This window comes from Trachurus trachurus (genome assembly GCF_905171665.1).
Source record: "Trachurus trachurus genome assembly, chromosome: 13".
Taxonomy (NCBI): Eukaryota; Metazoa; Chordata; class Actinopteri; order Carangiformes; family Carangidae; genus Trachurus; species Trachurus trachurus.
The window spans coordinates 12,746,743-12,769,033 of NC_139892.1; the positions used below are offsets into that span (position 1 = coordinate 12,746,743).

General features: G+C 40.8%; 1 protein-coding gene across 1 annotated transcript in view; it reads right to left on the reverse strand.

Moving 5' to 3' along the window:
• The window catches only part of LOC310996423 (chloride channel protein 2-like), a 165,392-nt gene that overhangs the window by 13,858 nt on the left and 129,243 nt on the right, over positions 1–22,291 (reverse strand). The window contains exons 16-20 of the mRNA XM_083985815.1: positions 21,392–21,525; positions 19,617–19,807; positions 17,141–17,252; positions 14,262–14,332; positions 2,106–2,144 (exon numbers count right to left, since the gene is read on the reverse strand). Coding sequence (XP_083841941.1) covers positions 2,106–2,144; positions 14,262–14,332; positions 17,141–17,252; positions 19,617–19,807; positions 21,392–21,525 — 547 coding nt within the window. The remainder of the gene's footprint in view (positions 1–2,105; positions 2,145–14,261; positions 14,333–17,140; positions 17,253–19,616; positions 19,808–21,391; positions 21,526–22,291) is intronic.

The window sequence follows — 22,291 nt, forward strand, 5'->3', positions numbered from 1 at the left end:
CCGCTGCAGACAGGACGCACCGGGCTCTTGGAGCGACGTGCAACGTGCGACTCGCGGTCGCTGTGCAGCTTCCCCCCCCCCCACTGCTCTTGTTGCTGTTGTTTTTCCAGCAGTAGGAGTCACTTACTAATAAAGCTCAATGGGGTTTAAGCTGCCGTTTCGATCATCGCGGGATCGCGTAGTTATCAGACTTTTTTTGTGTGTTAATATTCGGCCTTGCTTTGCGCTCATTCCACCGAAGGCCGAATGTTGCTTTTTTTTGCAATATTCGGCCGAATATATTCGGTTACCGATTATTCGGTGCATCCCTAGAATAAACCCTATAGTCTTAGGAGTAGGTTCGTTACCTTTATTTGTCGGTGCAAGCTATTTTTAGAACAGCGGAGCAGAGCCGCGAGCTGCTCAGAGCTACGCTACGGAGGCTAATGGGATTTCTTGTTTTCAAATACACAATCCAACAACTCCAAAACGCTCTGGTGGACAAGTTGTGACCTGCACATTCACCACGCTATGAGATAATAACAGAACGTTACGAGACAGAGTTGTTTTAGAGGTAAATTCATGCAAAACCGCTGATGCGTGTTCCTGTCAAGAGCAGTTTTTCAGCAAGCAGACTCTGAATTTACCTCTAAAACAACTCTGTTAACTTTCTGTTCCTATCTCATAGCGTGGTGAATGTGCAGGTCACAACTTGTCTACCAGAGCATTTTGCAGTTGTTGGATTGTGTAATTGATGAGTTTGATGAGGGAAATCAAGAAATCCCATGAGCCTCTGTAGCGTAGCACTGAGCAGCGTTCTAAAAATAGCTTGCAGCGACAATTAAAGGTAACGAACCTACTGTTATGAGTATAGGGATTATGTCAATGGGCCAATTTGCCAAAATGTTGAACTATCCCTTTAAATAGTTTATTGATAATCTACTGGCACTTTATTAATGATCTTATGGACCACTGACATCGACTAAATAACTGATTAGTGATTGATATAAAGCTTAATTATCTATAAATGCTGAATCCATCATTTATCAGGCACAAAAATACAACAATTAATCACAATATAGACGAGCTCATTATAGAATTAATCATTTATATCTGTGTGATATCAAAGTAAGACTTTATAAATGATAAATGAATACTTAACTGTTGCTTAATAGTGTGTGGTTATTATAACGTTCATGTTGCAGTTGGGAAAAATGGGAATTTAGGTTATTTTTCAGGAATTTTCTCCAGGGACCAAGAACTTTTTGAGAAACTTTACACACACACACACACACACACACACACACACACACACACACACACACACACACACACACACACACACACACACACACACACACACACACACACACACACACACACACACACACACACACACACACACACACTGTGGAAACTGATCTGTTTCTAAAAAAGCAGCTGCAGCTGACTGTTTAGTTTTGATTCTGCGTTTTTTCAAGATGGAGTCCAAGAAGAAAAATTACGACAGACAGACTGACAACAAGCTGCAGGCCTCGCTCAGCGTTTATATAAAAGACGACGATGTACAGCGGGAACTGGAAACGATAACCTGCATCACCATTGGCCTGATTTGCATAATCTTCTTGTGACTTTAGGTGGAAACATAGACAACAGCAGGTCACAAGAAACTTTTACTACCTGAAGAAAAAGTGCACGGATCTTACTTTTTGGTCATAATGCACCTGTTTTCACATCTTGTTTTTTCCTTTGTGGTACCATGATTCATTGCGACACATTTTTTGCACTTTACCACATCGTAGTTTTACTAATATTTCAACAATTTGACTGTAAAGAGTCAATACAGCAACAAAAGTGTGTTAATCCACAGCTGGAGATAGCCCTTATTCTCCTTCGTGGGCCTTAGAAACAGCATCAGCATCAGCATCAGCATCAGCATCAGCATCAGCATCAGCATCAACATATCTTTGCAGGTTTGTGCTCAGTTAGTGATAAAGACTACAGTGCAAGTCTCTTTACATTAGAAATCAATACAGTAGGTTAATAAATGAAATATGCAAACATCATGTATAAGTAATCTTACAGAGCTTGAGGAGGTAGGGGGAGTGTGTGTGTTTGTATCTCACCTCTCTGATGGTCATGTCATCCTCCGGGTCTGCATCATCCTGCAGAGATGAAGGGAACAGTAGTCAGAACAGAAAACACACACTTGCACACAACAATGTAAAAAGCATAAAACACAAACAAACACTCAGTGATGATGAAACGGTAAACACTTGTTATCCAGTTGCTTTTTTTTTTTTTTACTCCATAAACATTTACTTTGTAGCTGTTTCACCTCTGGCCTCAGCGCACAGAAGGTGAAGTGACTCTGGAAACACATTATCACCCATGCGTCACATCGTAAGTGTTGTACGGCGGCGGTGTCGGCGCCGTGTTGAGACAGATGGACAGAAATGGAATGAGCGACTAAAAGAGCGACTACAGTAGATCTAATGAGCGCGGGGGATGTGATGTATGACATGTCAGAGCAGATGATCATTATGATGATGGATCTGCGGCGAATCTCTCTCTCAGCTCACGGCTCTCGCCACTGACAAGCTGATACCGTTTGACACGCCGGAGTCAAACCGGCAACCCTGGCTGCAACCACTACAGAGGTACGGGTGTGTGTGTGTGTGTGTGTGTGTGTGTGTGTGTGTGTGTGTGTGTGTGTGTGTGTGTGTGTGTGTGTGTGTGTGTGTGTGACGGGCTGTGAAATGCGATTTCAAAGTGTTTAGTCATGTGCTTGAGTATAAGTATTTACTTTCTCAGGATTGAACGCAGGAGAACATGTGTGTGTATGTATGTATGTGTGTGTTTGTGTGTGTGTGTGTGTGTGTGTGTGACCCAGGGGCTGATGGGAGCCCTGAGCTCATTTATCCCCATCGCTGTGGCGGCTGACTTGTCGGTAACCCTGGCAACCGCTGCCGCAGGGTGGAAAAAGAGGTGCCCTACTGTAGGATTATGCAAGCAGAGGCCAGACGTGCCTGGAGTTGATGAGACAAAACAAACAATACACACGCACACACGTACACACACACATACACACATGTACACACACACACACACACACCTACAGCCCTTTATCACTGCTGTCTCACTGATCATTCTGCTTGTCACACAACATAAGGGCACTCTGAATGTCGCCAAGACACACTGTTGTTACCGCATAAAATGTAAACTAAAGAAAGATGGAGGGATCAAGTCACTTTGGTGTGTGTGTGTGTGTTCGCAGGAGAGTGTGTGTGTGTTTGCAGGAGAGAGAAAGAGAGAGAGAGAGAGAGAGAGAGAGAAAAAGGTGGGTGTGTACATGTAAAACAGGTGCTTTCAGGAAGATTAGCTGCTCGATTAAGAGAGCAAATCTGTGCTTTCGAAACTTGAGTGAGGCACAAGTGTGTGTGTGTGTGTGTTAGTGTGTGTGCGTGTGACAGTGAAATCAGATGCACTGTGTGGGCACAATTCAAATGAGATTTGAGTGACGAGCTTGCAAGTGTTTGAGTGTGTGTGTGTATGTGTGTGTGCAGAGGCATGTGAGAGGCAGCAGGACCACAGGGCTCGGTTGCCGTGACGTTTCTGAGACCAACAGACAAAAGAAACGATCCATCTTCACTTCCGTGCAGCGACCGCATTCATCCAATCAGTGGCTACTGTCAGTCCAACACCGGGTCAGAGGGGAGCACACAAGCTCGCACTTAAAGACTGCTGCATCACACACACACACACACACAGAGACACACACACTGCAGGATTATGTCGAGAGAGTGTGGTGATGGTGGAAGTTTGGATAAGAAGGAGCTTCCTCTCACTTTAAACTGAGCAGAAAGAAGAACAGGTGAGTTCTTTACACCTGCAAGTTTTTAACATCTGCTTCTTCTATACAAAATTCAGTTCATCCACAGAATAGTAGCTATATTTACACCTATGGGTATTTAGCAATGCAAAAACGTTTGGGTTTTATTTGGAGTGTTTTCATAAGTTCTGGTGAAGCAGCACGCATAAATCAAAAAAAGAAAAAAAAAGTCCACAATTTTTCTAGTGTGAAGGGTTTATTTCGGCACAAACTTCACCAGCTTTACTGAAAAAAAAAGAAATGAAAAATATTAGATATCGATTTATTTAACAGATAAAAAGATGACCGTCCAGTTAATGTACTAACATCGGTTAATTAGCACTAAATGTTAAGTACAGCTGAGGCTGATGGGAATGCTAACAGTTTTAGAGCAGTTTTGCCATAAACCAAATGGACCATATGTGTTTGTGGCGCCTGGAGTCTCTGGTCTGTCCAAGACGAATTTCTTCCAAGGGAGACAATAAAGACTAACTAACTAACTAACTAACTAACTAACTAACTAACTAACTAACTAACTAACTAACTAACTAACTAACTAACAAACATTTTGATTTGATGGTGGCGCTAGATGAAAAATGTACTGTAGCATGCTAGCGTGTTAACATTCACTGGTAGAAAACCATCCCCAGTTTTGGCTAATGGGAATGTCAATGTTTTTTTTTTGTTTTTTTTTTTACAGATATTTGGCTATATCCAAAATATTGTATTCATATTGGAACCGTATCAGATTTTAACTAAGATGTTTCCACTAACTAACTAACTAACTAACTAACTAACTAACTAACTAACTAACTAACTAACTAACTAACTAACTAACTAACTAACTAACTAACAACATGAACCTGAAGACAAAACCTCGGTAAATTAAACTACAACCTGTGAGGCAGAACACAACTTGAGGGACAAGAGAGGTTATTGAAGCTAACGTCATTATTTCTAACCTGAGAATTAATTCACTCCAGTTTTCAATTGTGCGTTGGAAGCAGCTTGTATTAATATGTGCAGATCTGATTTTAGCATCATCGTCATTAACACCCTCTCCAAGTGTCTCAATGACACAAGACGCTATCAAGTTTATCTCTCATGCTAATTTTAGTCATGTGCACTGTTTCTACCGCTGCCAACACACACACACACACACACACACACACACACACACACACACACACACACACACACACACACACACACACACACACACACACACACACACACACACACACACACACACACACACACACACACACACACACACAGAGAGACACACACAGACACACACAGATCAACACACCACATGGTGCAACAGGGACACATTGCAACAATAATTAGTTACCACTCATGTGCGACCAATGCTCGTTTTGCTTATTGCTTTCACACTCTATTGCCGCTCTGTTTGTGTATCTGATTGGACTGAAGAGAGTTTAACACGACTGTGGAACAAGATCTTTAACGACTTTGGTCAAACTACTGTGACGTGTGCAACAATGACGCAAAAACCAGTGGTACCCTGCAAAGACTACCTGAATGACACCCATCAGACGCCCAAAGCTCTTTTTAATAACAACAACACTGGAAGAAAAACCTGCAGTGGAGTCCTGACCCCGAAAGTATCCGGTATCAGACATCGCATCAGTTCACCCTCAAAACAAATTACAGTCAGTGTGTCGCACTCATCTCCTCCTGATAAGTTCACTCTGTCTGCTGTGTATCTCCTCTGTGTTGTCTGAAATTATTCAGGAAATGAAAACTTCATCCCGTCCCCTGAATATTCCTCCTATCAGATACCTGAAGGACATTTTTTAATGGAGTCGGTGTCTTTGTAGTAGCTACAACTTTAAATAAAAAAAAAACTTGCGGCCATTGGAGCCTATTCTGAAATAGAGCTAACACTTGACCCTGGTGATTTAATAATTACTGCCCCATTTCACTATTCATCCTTCTTGCTCTTTGGTTCTTTAACTGTAATCTCTTCTGTTTTATCAATGAGAACAGTGTCCGTTTGATAAGAGATCATCACAGCCGTCTGTTACTCTGAAATCCATCATCACTCGTCCTCTTAAACTACATTCAACAGTGGAACGCCACATAGGAAATCATTATCCTATTGAACTGTCTGGACTCGTCTTTTAGCAACAAGCTCATGTTAGTTTCATCAGTTAGATTATACCAGGCTGGAACTCATACTAAAATGGTTTTTAATTTAGCAAAGAATAAATCTATTTAGACTCAATCTGCACTGCAGTAATGAAAAGCTGTTGCAACCAACTCCAGTATTTTCTAGTTTTATGCAATGGTTTTGATGACTAAAGATCCTGCTACAACTGCCTGACCCTGTTGTTCTTTACTGACACACTGGCTTCAGTTCATCTGTTTGGTTGTATTATGCTCATCACGAATTCATCTCCTTGTTGGTATTAAAAGTTGTTCTTTGATTGACAAAAATGTGCTTCACCATTAAAATGTAGGTTTTGAACTCAGGTAGCATCACGATCAGCTTCAACAGAGATAACTACACAACTAATGTAACAAACCTGATATGAGTTTGGTATCCTTATACATGCAAACATGGTGAGATATTTCACTTTATATATCACTTTTATACTTTTTCATGTATATACTTTTCACTTTGATTTTATCACTTGTCTTGTGTTACTGTATTTTCAAGCAGAATAATTTCTTGTCATCTATCTCATTTTTGCATTTCAGAGTTGGTAGTTGTGTTTGAGAAATATCTAATTATGCCAATGTACACAACAATATGTGGTAATCCAAGCTAACAACAGTAGTATTTCATTGTTTGAGGAAGTGTGTCTTTGTAATTTTTGTGAGACTGAATTCAAAATCTTTCTGATCTACATCGTTGGTTACAGAATTTGATCAAGAGTCTTTAATCTAGAATGAGCGGACCAACATTATTTTAGTCACCTGGATCGATCACTACCACCTGGATGATACCAGGTCTAAATGTATAGTAACATCTAACGTGTAGGAACATCCCAGCTGTTCAAACTCTAAATGTCAACCTTCGACTTCACGCCGATGACACTGACATTCAGCTCTGTCCTTCTGAGCAATAGAAAGAAAGAAAACTGCACTTTCTCTTGAACTTAATGTCGGCCATTAAGGACAGAACGTCCTTAAATGTTGTGCAGCTGGATCCCAAAAAACATTGACATGTGTGTAATTGGACTGAGCAGTTCCGACTCCAGATGTCACAATGACTTAGCTCATTATCTCCGAGCGTCGGAGATAATTCTGCAGCAATTCTTCATAATAATGTAGGATAAACACGACAGGCCAATTTTCGAAGTTCTACTTCTTTTTTCCGCTTGTGATCAAATCCTTCCTCTCTTGTCGTTCGTACTTTTACATCAGTCTCTAGCAGAGCTGTAATTGTCTCTGGGAGCTGCTGTTCTCTCACTACATTTTTCTATCATTTTCTCAGACTGCTTTTCAAGGTGGACGAGTGAAAAGACGTGAAAGTATAAAACCAGTTTTGTGGGGGTTTTTTGACCCAGGGGTTTGTTGCTGAGCAGCCAAACAACAACCGTTAAGGCGTCAAGCGATGGAGACATATTACTCCTCCAACACTTCAATGCAACTTGTCTTTTCTCTCTTGCATCAAGTGTGTGTGTATTCCATGCAACTATATATAAATATATATATATACATATATACGTCAAGAAAGATGCACATCCCCAAATGATCTAAAGAAACAAGAAGAAGAAAGGAGAAAAACACTCAGAGAAATAAAGGGGGGAAAAACCGAGATGCCAAAAAAACTGAGCCCACAAGCCATCATAAATAAAGCATGGCTGCATTACGAAGATGCAAGAGTGTGGAGGGAGGAATAATGAGAAAAAACAGTGAGGAGAGAGGCTGAGCGGCATTATTCCTAGGAAACAGACTCCTGATGTCATTTACCCTGCATCAATATTTCACAGCCTAGATGGAGGGATGGAGGGAAGAAGGTGGGGGCAGATGCCAGAGATATAAAAATGGCAGGAGGAGGAGGAAGAAGAGGAGGATTTTAGAAAGGAGGTAAGCTGCAGAGATTCAAACAAGATCCAGAAAACAAAGAGCGAAGGGAAACGGTGAGAGCGGAACAGACGGAGGACGAGGAGAAGGCGAAGGAGGAGGTGGAGGGAGGAAGCAAAAACTCGATTCTTCCTCCACCGTGGGGGCGTATAACTCGGAGGTCTTGGGAGAAAAGAAAATTGATACATTTATTTGTCCACATTTTCGACTCAGGCCTCGACGGGCCCGGAGGAACGCTGTAATCAGCAGCGTTTCTCTGGCACGTGCACTTCTACGCTCCTGATGACAGGGAAATCAGGACGGCTGGCCTGTGCTACTGTAAACACACACACACCGAGTGCTACAGGGGTTCATTTACTAATTAGCTCACTGCAAGGCAATAATGACTAACACGCTTCTAGGCCCACTTAACACATCCAAAATTCATTGCACTAATAATACACCATCTGTCTGAGCGCTGACCGGACGAGACGCTCCGCGCAACAAATCACTGGACTTCATTAAATTACAACCAGCAGAGGCAGACACAGGAAGCTTGACCGACGTCCACCAGTTCAGGTTAAACTCTGTAAAATATAAATAAAATCTGACATAAAATAGCCGTAAGCAAAAGCCGAAGTTAGTTAGTCACAACTGAACTGGTACTAAGATCTATTCTTATGTCCCAGACGCCCAAACAGTTTCACACTTGAAAGCAACAGATTTATATTTATTATCTGTGGAACTAGAAAGTTTCTGGTGCAACAGATGAGCTCAGGAGGACAAATAGTAAATAAATACATCTCTCGGTGTTAATTACACCAGAAGATTAACATTTCATTATGCAATTTAATGTTTAATATTGCCTAATATGGGGTATCTGCAGGTGTCAACAAGCTACATTGAAGACTTTTTTTTAGATCTTTTTAAGACCATCATGAATGCAATTTTAATGCAAAACCTAGGGTATAAAGGAAAAACTGAAGGAATTACTTGCAAAATACTTATTAATGACAATTAATTAACAGACTGAACCTTCCCAAGTTGCAGCGTTCCCCGCAGATGCCCTGTTAATAAATTTAAAAAAAGAAAAAACACTACATACAGTGTAAATTGCTGCATTATTGATGAATTAAAACTACTTAAATCACATTTCTTATAACTTGCACATAAAACCTGTCACTACTAAACAATACATACATACTACATACTTGCATATTTACAATGGATTGTGTAAAGATTGAAATATGTAGAGTATTGTAATAAATGCAGCACAGACACCACATGCTAATTAACTACTGTCCTAAAGTAACATTTGGAAAGTGGAGAATATGAAAAATTATTCAGCAGCTTCTATTATTATTGAATTACATAATTTCCAAAATGCTACTCATGTGTAGCAGCACTTGGGGACACGATTTGATTCATAGACCAAATATCGATAAATGAGCTCAAGTGATGTACAACGTAACATAGAGAAGTATTAAGAAGTAGCTGAGCTGAAGTTTTTAGTGAGTCTGTTGAAAGGTACAACACTCTTTATGATCTGCCGTGTAACAGCGCTGCAGCTCATCCTTCAAGGCTTCACTCTGAATTTCATTTCACAGATCCTCTAAATGGGTCTCCGTGCTGCTTGAGCTTCCTAAATCTGCACCTAAACCTGTAATTGATGGAGTTAATAACCTTCTCTGCAGCCTCGATTATGTCCAACTCGGAAGTAGGAGTTTAAAAAGTTGTGTTCAGGAGGGGGAAAAAAACGTGGGACGACCTCTGTTTGAAACATGTTTGATAATTTGCCAAGCAATGTTTTCTTAACAGATTAGAGGAGGATCCTGTGTCCTGTGTGAATAAAGCCAAGAAGCCTTCCTGCGTCCCTGAATGCCACACTGTACCCACTGACTAACACACTTGAATGGAAAGATGCCATTTTGCAGGAATAAAGCTCCACCACTGTGGCGAATTAACAATGAGAGGTATGAAAAATGAAAACTGTGACGTTGCACTTACGACTTCTCAAAGTCTTTTAGAAAAAAATTCTGACCTTTAACGTAGCGAGCAGCCCTATCAGGACAATCAATGTGAATTTAGCCGCCGGTGCACACGTGCTGAGCTGTTGCAGACGGACCGTGTAATGAGCTGCGTTTGTGCTGTAAATACGAGAAACTGGTACATCTTCTCTCTATTTTTTATTAATCTCTATGATTACTACAGTTGAAGGAATGTGTTTCCTCATTCACCTCAAACTAAAAGTTCCTCCGCTGTGTTTCAACGGCAGCTCTGTGGCATCATGGTGTGAAATACAAGCCTCAGGGTTCACATTTTTACGCCTCTGACAGAAAAGAAAAAGGAAAAAAGAAAGAAAAAAACTCCCTGTGCACCTCCTCTGTTATTAATTTTCTACTTTTCTTCAGGCGAGTGTGTGTGTGTAATTGTGCAGCATGGATTGTGTTAAGGAACCAGGAGTGTTTGATTTTGATTTTTGGGAGCATATTTTTTTTTAAATATTTTATGGTATTTCATAAGTGGAGAGTGATGATTTCAAGAAACCACAGAGCTGGATGTTAGATGTTTCGATGGTATCTGTGCACAGTCTGAGGAGCTGATGTTGTCAGTGATTTTTCTCTTACATACCAACAAGATTAAGACTTCACGGTGTAATTTATTAGCTGTTGAACCACGAGTTGTAACAAAGCCCGGAGCAACAGATGACGAATGATCTGACACTGCTCTGTGCTTGTGAATGATTGAAAATGTGTACAAGACTTCAATAGTTGTCACTGACATGTGAAACTAATGGAGCCCTTAAAAGTGCCTCAAGTCTAAATCATTAATAGTGCTAATAGAGTTACACTGACACTGTGACTGAGAATCTCAAGCAATGTGTTTATAATTATACCCAAGTGACGTTGTGGACAAATAAACATTTCTATCAGGGTCAATAGTTCACATGATGTCATAGCGTAGATTAGGTAGAGTTAAGGTCTCCAATTAAGACTGGGCTGCTTTTTGAGATAATTATATTTTAATTAACTGGCCTTTGGATTCTGCTAAAAACATTTCTATCATCTGAAAATTAAATCAACAAAACATTTTGCTTTGCATCATTTCTTTCTTCTTTCTTTTTAAATTTTTTTAAATTCATGTTTGTTTTATGTGTGTAATTTGTCTTGCACTGGTTGTATTTCTCTGTATTCACTATGAAGTGCCCTTTAAAATGCTCCCTGGTTACCAATAAAGTTTCTTGAATTGAGAATGCCATTTCATTTCACATCTGTTTAGAGTGAGTTATCACAATTTCATACACAGACAGTGAAAAGCCAGGATTTTTATGGGAAACACACACTACAAGCTAGTTAGCAATATAGCTACAGTACTTCAGCTAAATGGCTAACAAAGAGCATCATCTGCCAAATCAACCCACAAATTATCATAATATACACTAATCTAGTTGTCACAGGATGTAGCATGCTAACAACGCGCTAAAGGGTAACTTTAGATAACCACCCTTAAACTAACAAAAACTGTATTATGTTTTGAAGTATAAAGTAGAAGTCAATAAACACACTATATAACTATTCAACAGCTGTATTTACGTTACTATATTGTACCCTGAACACACTTTTATTTGCCTGCTGTCCCAGACAAAATGTCTCTATCACAACTGTTGTTTCTTTAATGTTGTTTTTGGATGATTAAAGCACTGAATTAGTACACTGTAGAAAACGTGTGCAACAACGGAGACTTTAACAACCAGTGTACGAGATGATCAAGAAGACAAAGATCCACTGTGTTCATTAGCGAGTCTGGAAGTCTGTTTCTGCTCTTTCATCTTCAGACTCAATTGAAATAAAAAGTGAAAACAGACATTTAGAAGAAATGTGGACATCATGCTCACCCCGTAGAAACTCTTTAAGTTCGGTGGTGGCTCCTAGTGAATAAAATGACATTACACGTGATGAGTGAGAGGCGATTTCACGGTGATTTGATACGAAAGGCTTTAAATGATTATAAATGAATCACTGATGTCGAAACATGTTGAAAAATTGTGTTTTGATTGTGTAAATTTTAATAGTGTTTGATTTTTTGGGGGGTTGGACGTCGTCTGATCGATTGTCATGCAACGCCGGATGATCTGGTATCGTGGGAATCATTTGTCTCAATTCACAATCACACGCTCGTTCCATTGATTGACATGCATCGCTGCTTGGTCGCTGGTAATTGGACAGCGACAGGCGGCGGCTTCTGCTGCTGCATCCCAGTTTGTGGCTGATATCTTCCAATAGCTCCCAGGACTTCTCATGCATCATCATCATCATCATCATTTCGTCCGAGCTGCTGCTGCTGCTGGAGCGCTGTCGTTCAAATACCTGCCCGCCGCTAATGAAGAGATATGATGCTCCTATCCTGGTATTTAACGCTGCATGCACACAGCAGCTCCCTCTCGTCCCTCCCTTCCTCCCCTTCCTCCCCTCCATTGCACATTAAACACATAGCATGGCGACTTTCATCAATTACAAAGAAAGCGATGGGACTGTGGGTCACTCCAGGAGCAGGGTGGGGTGGGGGGGACTGCTCTGGGAGGCCGTCACTGATCGGACGCCTCGGGTGACACAGCTGATGATGGACAGCACAGCATGCTCGGTTGAACGGCCTCGTCCTCGTAGACCACTTGCCCGGTAATTTAATTTTAGAAGATGTCAGCAGAGGGATTTAATTTCACCCCATGAACCCTGGGCTCTGATGGGACTTCACAGGTTTTGAGAAAAACTTAAAAGGGATAGTTCAACATTTTGGCAACTTGGCCCATTGCCATAATCCTTATAGTCATAGCAGTAGGTTTGTTACCTTTAATTGTCGATGCAAGCTATTTTTAGAACGGCGGAGCAGAGCCGCGAGCTGCTCAGAGCTACGCTACGGAGGCTCATGGGATTTCTTGGTTTCCCTCATCAAACTCATCAAATACACAATCCAACAACTCCAAAATGCTCTGGTGGACAAGTTGTGACCTGCACATTCACAACGCTATGAGATAATAACAGAACGTTACGAGACAGAGTTGTTTTCAAGGTAATGCAGAGACTGCTTGCTGAAAAACTGCCCCCGACGGGAACGCGCATCATGAATGCATGAATTTACCTCTAAAACAACTTTGTCTCTCGTTCTGTTATTATCTCATAGCGTGGTGAATGTGCAGGTCACAACTTGTCCACCAGAGCATTTTGGAGTTGTTGGATTGTGTATTTGATGAGTTTGACGAGGGAAACCAAGAAATCCCATTAGCCTCCGTAGCGTAGCTCTGAGCAGCTCGCGGCTCTGCTCCGCTGTTCTAAAAATAGCTTGCACCGACAATTAAAGGTAACGAACCTACTGCTATGACTATAGGGATTATGGCAATGGGCCAATTTGCCAAAATGTTGAATTATCCCTTTAAATCTGTTCATTGAAATTGAAGAGAAATAACTAAAGTGTTCCAGATGCTGGTCAAAACAGAAGTTTATGTGAGTCAAAGATAAATAAAAATAGATATATTATATTAGATAAATAGAATATTTGACACATTGTTGCAACCTCTGCTGACCACATGACCAGTTAAAGCTGATCAGGACGAATGGATCCAGTGAAAGGTGAGTGGGCGGGGCTTACAGGTTGGACGAGGAAGAGGATGTTCAACGCTTTGTTTGTTTGTTTGTTTGTTTGGGCACAATGGCACGGACGGGCTTTTGGCTGATCCTGGGCCATCGGCATTTTTGGGATTAGCCCTGGGATGGAAATGACGGTGGTGGTGGTGACGATCGATTGATTGGCAGATGAACCTGTTGCCGGGCGGATTCCGGTAGCCCCGATCGGTGGCTCTTACCACGACAGATATCCTGACTCGTTTGGACGGCTTCCTGAGCTTAGGAGATGAGGGGCGGCTCTCCATGTTGTTGTTTTTCTTCCCGGGAACGACCAGAGACAAGCACACAGCGTTACAACAACAACCTCAACGTCAGAGTGACTTTGCAAAATAATTGAAAAAAATAAAATAAAAAAGTGCAATTCTTCCTTGCAAACGCCACTTTGACATTTGCAAACTTCACTGCAATGCTGAGAGGAAGAGAAATAAAACTGAGAGCTTATTTTTATGAAACAAGCCATTAGCAGCAGGAGCAGGTTTCTCTGGAAAAGGTTTTAAATCGAGGCCGACTGAGATACAGTGTGTGTGTATGTGTGTGTGTGGGAGGTGCTGTACTGTAGAGCGTGAAGGACTGTATGTGAGAGATAGCATAGGACTGTGTGGGTGCACAGAATGTGTGAACGACAGGATGCGAGACACCATGTGTGTGTGTTTATGTGTGCGTAATGGGTGTATTCGAGGACACGGCTCTCTCACCTCGAGGCCTTCTGTGTCTGGGCTGGCACAGAACAGGTTCTTTAAAGCAATGCCCGAGTTATCATTTGGACCTGAGAAAGAGAGAGAGAGAGAGAGGAGAAAGAGTGAGAGCAGTGAAACCATCAGAGATCCCGGCTCTCCATCTGTTAGATAATCGGCTGCCGTCTGTTTGCGGACCTAATCTTGCCGCTCTGGTCTGAACAAGTGTTACAACAACGGTTACATCATGAGCAGAAAATCACTGAAACCTGAACCTGGAGGATGAATCTACACAGTTTTTTTTAAAACTGATTAAACATGAAACTGAACAATTTACAGGTAATTTCACCTTGACAAGAAAAACTTTCTGTCTGTGACATTAATAACGTGCACATCATTTTCCAGGATATTTTCAGTGATGATCTTTGCTCCAACAGGTCTGAAGACGAGTCATTTTCTACGTTTCTTTATTGTACATTTATTTACCCAGATTGCTGCTGTGTTCATTCCTCTCCTCCACCCTCATTCATGTGATTTAATGTGTCCATTTAAAACAACTGAATTTATCATAAAGCTGCTCTCAGTTATGCATTCACAGAATTTACGGTTTCCGTTGTCAGAAAACGGAAAAAAAAAACAAAAAACATGTTTATCTGAATCTCTTCCAAGCTGCTGTTTTATAACCTAAACATCATCTGACAAAAAACACCAACAAATTTCCTGTTCCACATCAACACACAACTTCTAAATCGTAGAAACAGAAGTAGGACAAATTATTTTCTGGGATGTCTAAATCTTTTTTCTTTTATCTCTCCCATTTTCCATGTGTTTTTTTCCACAACTGGAAAATTGTTCAGAATTGTTCATGTTTTCCAGGATGCATGGGAACCTTACTAATAAGCTATACAGACAGGCCACTGAGGCTATGTCCATACTTTTATATTTTACGTTTAAAAGGCAGCTCCTCTGCCATGTTTTTGCTTCTCGCCTGGATGGGTCTAATCAGCCTCGACTACCAGCAGTGAAAGCAACATGGAATATATCATATATATTGTATATAACTAACTGAAGGAGGCAAAACTCTTAAGTCAACAAATATTTCTTATCCACACAGCTCTTGTTAATGAAATCTATGTTTCCCGAATTTAGAATAAAGTAAAAAAAAAGCTGCACTAAAAGTCTACAGATTCATCCACAGTTTGATTTCGTCCACAACAATATTCACAACATAGAAAACTCTGAAAACTCTACAGCTCTGCACCTTTTTACTTCACAGTGAGTTTACACTGTTAGATCAAAAGCAGAACCAAAAGCAAACATCGAAATGTAAATGAATCAGCAGCTGGTCCATGCAGAAGGATCTAACATGTAAGAAATAACCAAACACACTCAAACCGAGAGCTCCAGACCTTCATTAGCTGTTGGACTCAGCAAACATAAGATATTGTTCTGCCCACAGCTGCTGCGTGTGTTTTGGTGGATGTCTGAAATGTTCCAGTTAGTTTAAAATCCAGTGGAAACACAGAAAGAGTCCAGACCTAGAGTCTCATTAGAAATAAAACATGACATATAAGACAATGACGATGGCACCAAACCTGGACGACAACAACCACCGGACATCTGTGACAGAACCAGAGTAAACTTCAGCACAGAACAGAACAAACTGAGCAGCAGATTATTTGGGCTCAGTGAGGAAGATAATAAATAAATAGATAAATAAATAAATAAAACACACACACATACAGACCACAGCCTGCTGGGCTCTGAGACTGGTGGACACAAACAAACAAACAAACAGAAGAAAACAGACTACGCCGTCAGAAAAGCACAGACTCAGTGTTGACCAGAGGAAAAACTCACACTGACGACCAAGCAGCAAAATAAAATATATTAATTAATTATAGTCTTTAACTAAATCAAGTCTTATATTTAACTATGTTCTCTTACATTGGTTATTGTAGTTACTGTGAATCTTGTACAAACGGCTGTGGAAAACCTTCAAACCTTCAAACTGGCTGAAACATTTCAAACATGTTGGTGGAACCAGATCTGATCCAGAAACAACATGGAGGCCAGATGAAAACAGCTCAGAGCACTTAAACCTGTTTTATCAATCATTGATGATCGATCATCCAGAACCAACTCAGAGCAGGGAGGATCTATCTATCTATCTATCTATCTATCTATCTATCTATCTATCTATCTATCTATCTATCTATCTATCTATCTATCTATCTATCTATCTATCTATCTATCTATCTATCTATCTATCCATCTATCCATCCATCCATCCATCCATCCATCCATCCATCCATCCATCCATCCATCCATCCATCCATCCATCCATCCATCCATCCATGAAGATATTTTTCTTTCCAACAAAACTGTGCTGAAACTACTAACTAATACAGAATGATTGATTTATTGATTGACTAATTAATCTAGAAAATAATCAACAAAGCTTTTTAAAAAAAAAAAAAAAATCCTACTGTATATTTATGCATTAGAAAAACTTACAGTTACAGGCGAACATTTAATTATTTAAAAAAAAATCTCTTTCTATTGAGAGTTTTTAGAGATGGGGATATACATTTATCCCCATTTTCTACACCATACATTTTTTACAGGGGAACATTTAAATATGACGAAGTGAAATGTGTGTGTATCATGTTGAGAAAAAGAAGACAGAAAAACGGGAGGGAGAGAGAGAGGTTATTTAGGTAGAGAGACTAAGATAAGCTTTTAGTGTTATTTGACTTTAGACAGAGAGAGAGAGAGGCCATTACAGACACACTCCTTCCGGATCTATTAAATCCATCATACTTTCCTTTCTTCATTGCATCAACTGTCTACTGTTTGGAAAGTGTGTGTGTGTGTCTATGTGTGTGTGTGTGTCTTACTGCTGGGGATTTCGGTGGGCCGCTCGACCACAGACGATCTCTTCAGAGCGGGTTTGAGGGGTTTCTGAGGGACGGGACGAGTGGGACTGAAGGAGGACTCCTCTGTAGAGATCTGCACACACACACAGAGACACACAGACACACACAAAGATAAGAAACAGCCCTCCTAAACCCCCGTCCTGCTTAAAAGATCAACCCCTCTCTTCCGTCTCTTACAGGGAACTCATTAGACAAATGGATGCACTTGTGCAGAGTGATGAGATGGAGGAGAATCAAAAGAGTGAAGAGAGAAGAGGCAAGAAAAAAGAAAAAACACAAAAAGAAAGACATAAAAAAGAAACAGCTGGAGCTCAGAGTTAAAAGACGAACTCTCATGATGTTAAATTTCATGACTTCAATGACTTTCCATGACCTAAAAAAAACAGAACTGGTTTCAACCATAAAACATTTCACAGATCAAATACTTGTGTGGAATTAATTATAATTCTGTGAAGTCGCCCATTTTGTAAATTCATTAATATTCCTGATATATGAGGCTGCTGTTGTCCTTTGATTATTGGACATCGGCCGGCTGGAGTTCCTTCAATAAAAACAACTCTTCCTGTTCTGTTTCTTTTTCTTTTTTAATAATTCTCCTTTTTGTCTTATGCAAAATAATTAAGAAGGCGGAGAAGCTGAACTATACTAAAAAAAAAAAAAACAGAGTAAGGGGAGAAAGGAGTTAAAGTTACAGATGTTAAAAACGTCACTATCGAGGGGTTTGATAAAAAGATGGCCTCTAAAAACCTGCAGTCAAATACGCCGAGGGTTACAGAGAGAGTTGGAGGGAGGGTGTGAAGTCAGAGAAATGTAGAAAAGAGGAGGCAGATAAGGTAAATGAGCATCACACACACACACACACACACACACACACACACACACACACACACACACACACACACACACACACACACACACACACACACACACCAGAGCCGGAGGGTGCTCCACTCAGCCATTCGCTGCAAACGGATGAAATTGAAATGAAGACGGAGAAAAGAGATAAATCGACATTTGGAGCAGCAGAGTGCAGGAACCAATTTATACATCCAGCTAAAACCACGGCCGCACATCTCCAATTGTCTCTCTTAAACACACACACACACACACACACACTGAGCCTCATACGATCTCCTTATCTCTGTTATTGATGGCTTAATAACACATGTTAATGCTCGGAGCTATCAACCTGTCGCCCACACACACACAAACACAGAAACACACTTTATGTTTCTTTACCTTCTCTTCTGTTGTTTTAAACCACCAGGCATATAACGTGTGTGTGTGTAGAAGAAGTGGAGAATTGCAGCAGATGCAGTGCGTTCAGAAAGTTTTCAGACCCCTTCACTTTTTACACTTCTTTTATTGCGCTGTCGATTATTTCTAAATGGATAAATTCATCATTTTTGCCCATTTCACACTGAATAACTCCACTCCAGAACAAGTAGGCTATTCACACTTTCTGCTTTAATTATCTCTGACATGTAACTAAAACTCAATTAAAAACCAGGACAGAAACTGAATCAGGAAGCCCAGAAAACTCTCTGTTCACCCAATGCTGTGTATTATAAGTAAATAAAACTATTTCTGAAGCTTTCAGTGTTTTCAGAAGCTTGTGGCCTCAATTATTGTGAAATAGAGGAAATTTAGAGCCACCAGGACTTTAAAGCTGTAAAGGCCTGGGTCTGAATTATATTATGAATGAGACATTGCACTTTTTGTATTAACAAATTGGCAAAAAATGATCAATAAACTGATTATGAATGACTGATACTGAGTGTGGACTGATGGAAAAATAATCAATTTATAATTATATCTACAAAACAACAAAGAGTGTACACAGTGAAGGGATTTGTGTGTTTTCTGAAGCAACTACAAACAACTGTGCAGAAGATGTTGATTTCTTTCATCAAGTCGACTATTCTGTTGTTGTTTTTACTTATTTGATGCGTCAGTCTTAATTTTAAATGTTAAAACTTTTAAGAACCTGGACTAATTTTTTTTTATGCACAATGTGATTTTACATCAAATTTCTTTTATTTGAGGTTTTATCTCAGCTTTTTCTGAGGCTCACCTGGAAAACACTGATGTCACACTAGTGAACCAATCAGGATTAAGCGACATACAGAAGCAGGATGTTATTTCTCTGAATGTGACATCTATGTAACTGAATTTTAAGATATTTTTCTCTCTGAAATAAAAATTTTGTACAAAATGTTTTCATGCAGTCAATATTCGGGATAAGTTCAATATTCCGGTTTCTTAAACATTCGGAATAACCCGTTAATAACCTGGTTGGAATCGTCTTTTGTCTGACCACATATTCATATATTTGAAAAAACTGCACTTGAGCATCAGCAGCATGTGAACAGATAATAAACAGCCAGACGTCGCTGTCGCTGTCTGTTGTGTTCCCTCCGGCTGCGGTGACCCTGACCTGGAAGCGGACCTCCTGACTGGCCCGGTGGCTCTCGTCCTCGCTGGCGGGGTTCGACACCACGGACATGCGCTTCTTCTCGGCGGCGGCTCGCTCCCTGATGTACTCCAGACGTCTGGGGCGGCCGAGCTGCAGGGAGAGCAGCGCCTGGAGCTGGGCGCGCTCGATGGAGCCCAGCAGGATCATGGACTCTGGGAAGGGAGAGGAGGGTGAGGATGGGAGAGGAAGGAGAGGATGGAGAGGATGGAGGAGGGGGGGGGGGAGAAAGGGGGATGAGAGGAAGAGAGTAAAACAGTTTTAGTGTGAAGAGTGAGCAGACTGCAGGAGATTCCTAACACATGTTGCAGCACTGCAGAGAGATCAGCTGAGTTACATAACAAGAGCCCAGAACACAGTGAATGTGTATGTACCAGCGTGTGTGTGTGTGCATGCGCATGTGTGTGTATGTGTGTGTGTGCAGGCGGGTGGCAGCTTGCTTGCTTTAAGTAATTGCCTTTGTGACAGTACTTGCTGATTATGTATTTGGTTAAATGCCGGAGCTAATTGTTCCTGCACGATTACATAATTGAGACAGTGTTGGAATAACAAATCTGCACTTCAGCTGCGAGGTGGCGAGCGCCGCGTCCTGGCCATCTCTGTACTGTCAATCAATCAACCAATCAATCAAAATCGCAGACTAATGAATGAGCACGTCGCCAAGGTCGACGGTGGGATTTGTTTCGGGTACACAGTGTGAGGGAACGCTCGGTCCGGCATCGAACGCGGACATCGATGATACAACATCAGAGTCAGACGCATAAAAGACCTCATCATCTCAACAGCTTTGAAACATCAGATGAAAGTAGATCCGTCTTAAAATTATGAGCTTCATAAAAAGTCTGTGCTCCCCTGATGATTTATTTTCTCCAATACTTTTATTTAATCAAGTAAAGTGAAGAGGGTCAACACTTTTTGGTTTCATCTGAATCCTTTACATCTGCACACAGTGTAAATCATCAGGCTCTCGTTTTCATTTCTAGAGTCTTTATTTATATTTTTGATACCTGAGTTTTGTTTTACAGTATTCACTGGAAATCCTATTATTTGCTTCTTTAAGGGTCTTAAAGGTGATTGACCAATTGGACACAATATTTGCACACGAAGCAACAAAACAGTGAACAACAAAAAGTGGCCTTGAATATGTTCCCAAATATCAAAAATACTTTATTCTATTTATTAAAGCTGCAGTAGAACAAGCTACACACCATTAGCATAGTATCAACTTTTATTATGCCAATGATTCCCAAAGTGTGACCACTGCCCCCTGGTGGATCATGAATATACTGCAGGTGGTCATTTACAATAAGTACATAAAACATTTTTTTCTTAATCTTTGTTTCTTCAGGTTTATTTTGTGTCAGATGTTGTAAAGTTTTATTATCGAGGCTATTTGCATTAAATTCATATTCGTAATTCGTATTTACCAATTGTTATGTGTTGGTTTATATAAATGACTTATTATTAACATTTATAGGGAGTAAGTACAGATTATGCTGTTAAAGTCCACAGATATAACAGTTGGGGAAACAATTTCTAATCTTTATGTGGGCTACAGCATTCCTGCACAAATGTTATATTGCTTTGAAGTTTAATTTAGGTTTTATTTGTGTCAACCTTCCTCCTTTTTGCTCCATATTTGGTCTCCACCAGTTGGTCTCGCGCTTTAACTACTTTAACTAAGAATTTTACAATTCACAATGTTAATTATTAGTAATTGTTGACTGTTTGCGTCTCACCTGCTGATTCCACCAGGGCCAGAGTCTTCAGGTGACCCGTCAGCAGGACGTTATGGAGGTCCCGGTAGCAGCAGTTGAGGGTGATGTATCTCACATCCCGCACCATGATGTCCTCCACACGGATGTTATACTTCCTGTAATAAGGAAAAACAAACAAACAAGAGGAGAAGGGTTTAAAAAACTGGCGAATGAGATGAAGGGATGGAGGCGAGCTGTGAGGCGAAAGACGGACCCATTAAAGTATCAAATAACATTTTCCCTGAACATGCACACACAGCTGAGTTTTACAGTTTTACATCGACTGCACAGACTTGGCGCGACGTTTTCTGATGAGTTGTCACTGAACCATGACCTCACAGCGACACTGACAGAGCATCCTTCCTGCAGCTGACCGCCCAGTCCAATAACACGCCGCGCTGTCAACACGTCATCCGGATGTTAGCGCTAGCACCGGCGCGGCCATGTGTGACATTGTGTGAGCAGATCTTGCCTCAGCACATTCACACGCCTCGGCTACAGCAGTCATAAACACTCAGCTCGCTCTTCCTGCCCGACTCTGCCAAAACCTGCAAACACAACAGCAGTCACTCTGCGGTTTCCGCTGCCAAAGTACCCGTAAGCCGTGCCAGGACACGGGCTCCGGCCAACCCCTCCGTCCGCTCCTAGTCGCGGTGACAACTCAATACATTGACCTCTCTTTGAAATACAAAGTTAATTTGATGACCGGCCCCCACAGCTCCACTGCTGCTCAACAGAGCGCTAAGTTGGTCAAGGAGCCCTGATACAAATTCCTGCTGCTGTCTTCTGAGCTCTGGCCAACATCTAAACCTCTTTATAAGGTTCTCTATGGGAAGTCATAGAAACCACTGAAGAATATATATTATCATGCAGTAAAGTCAG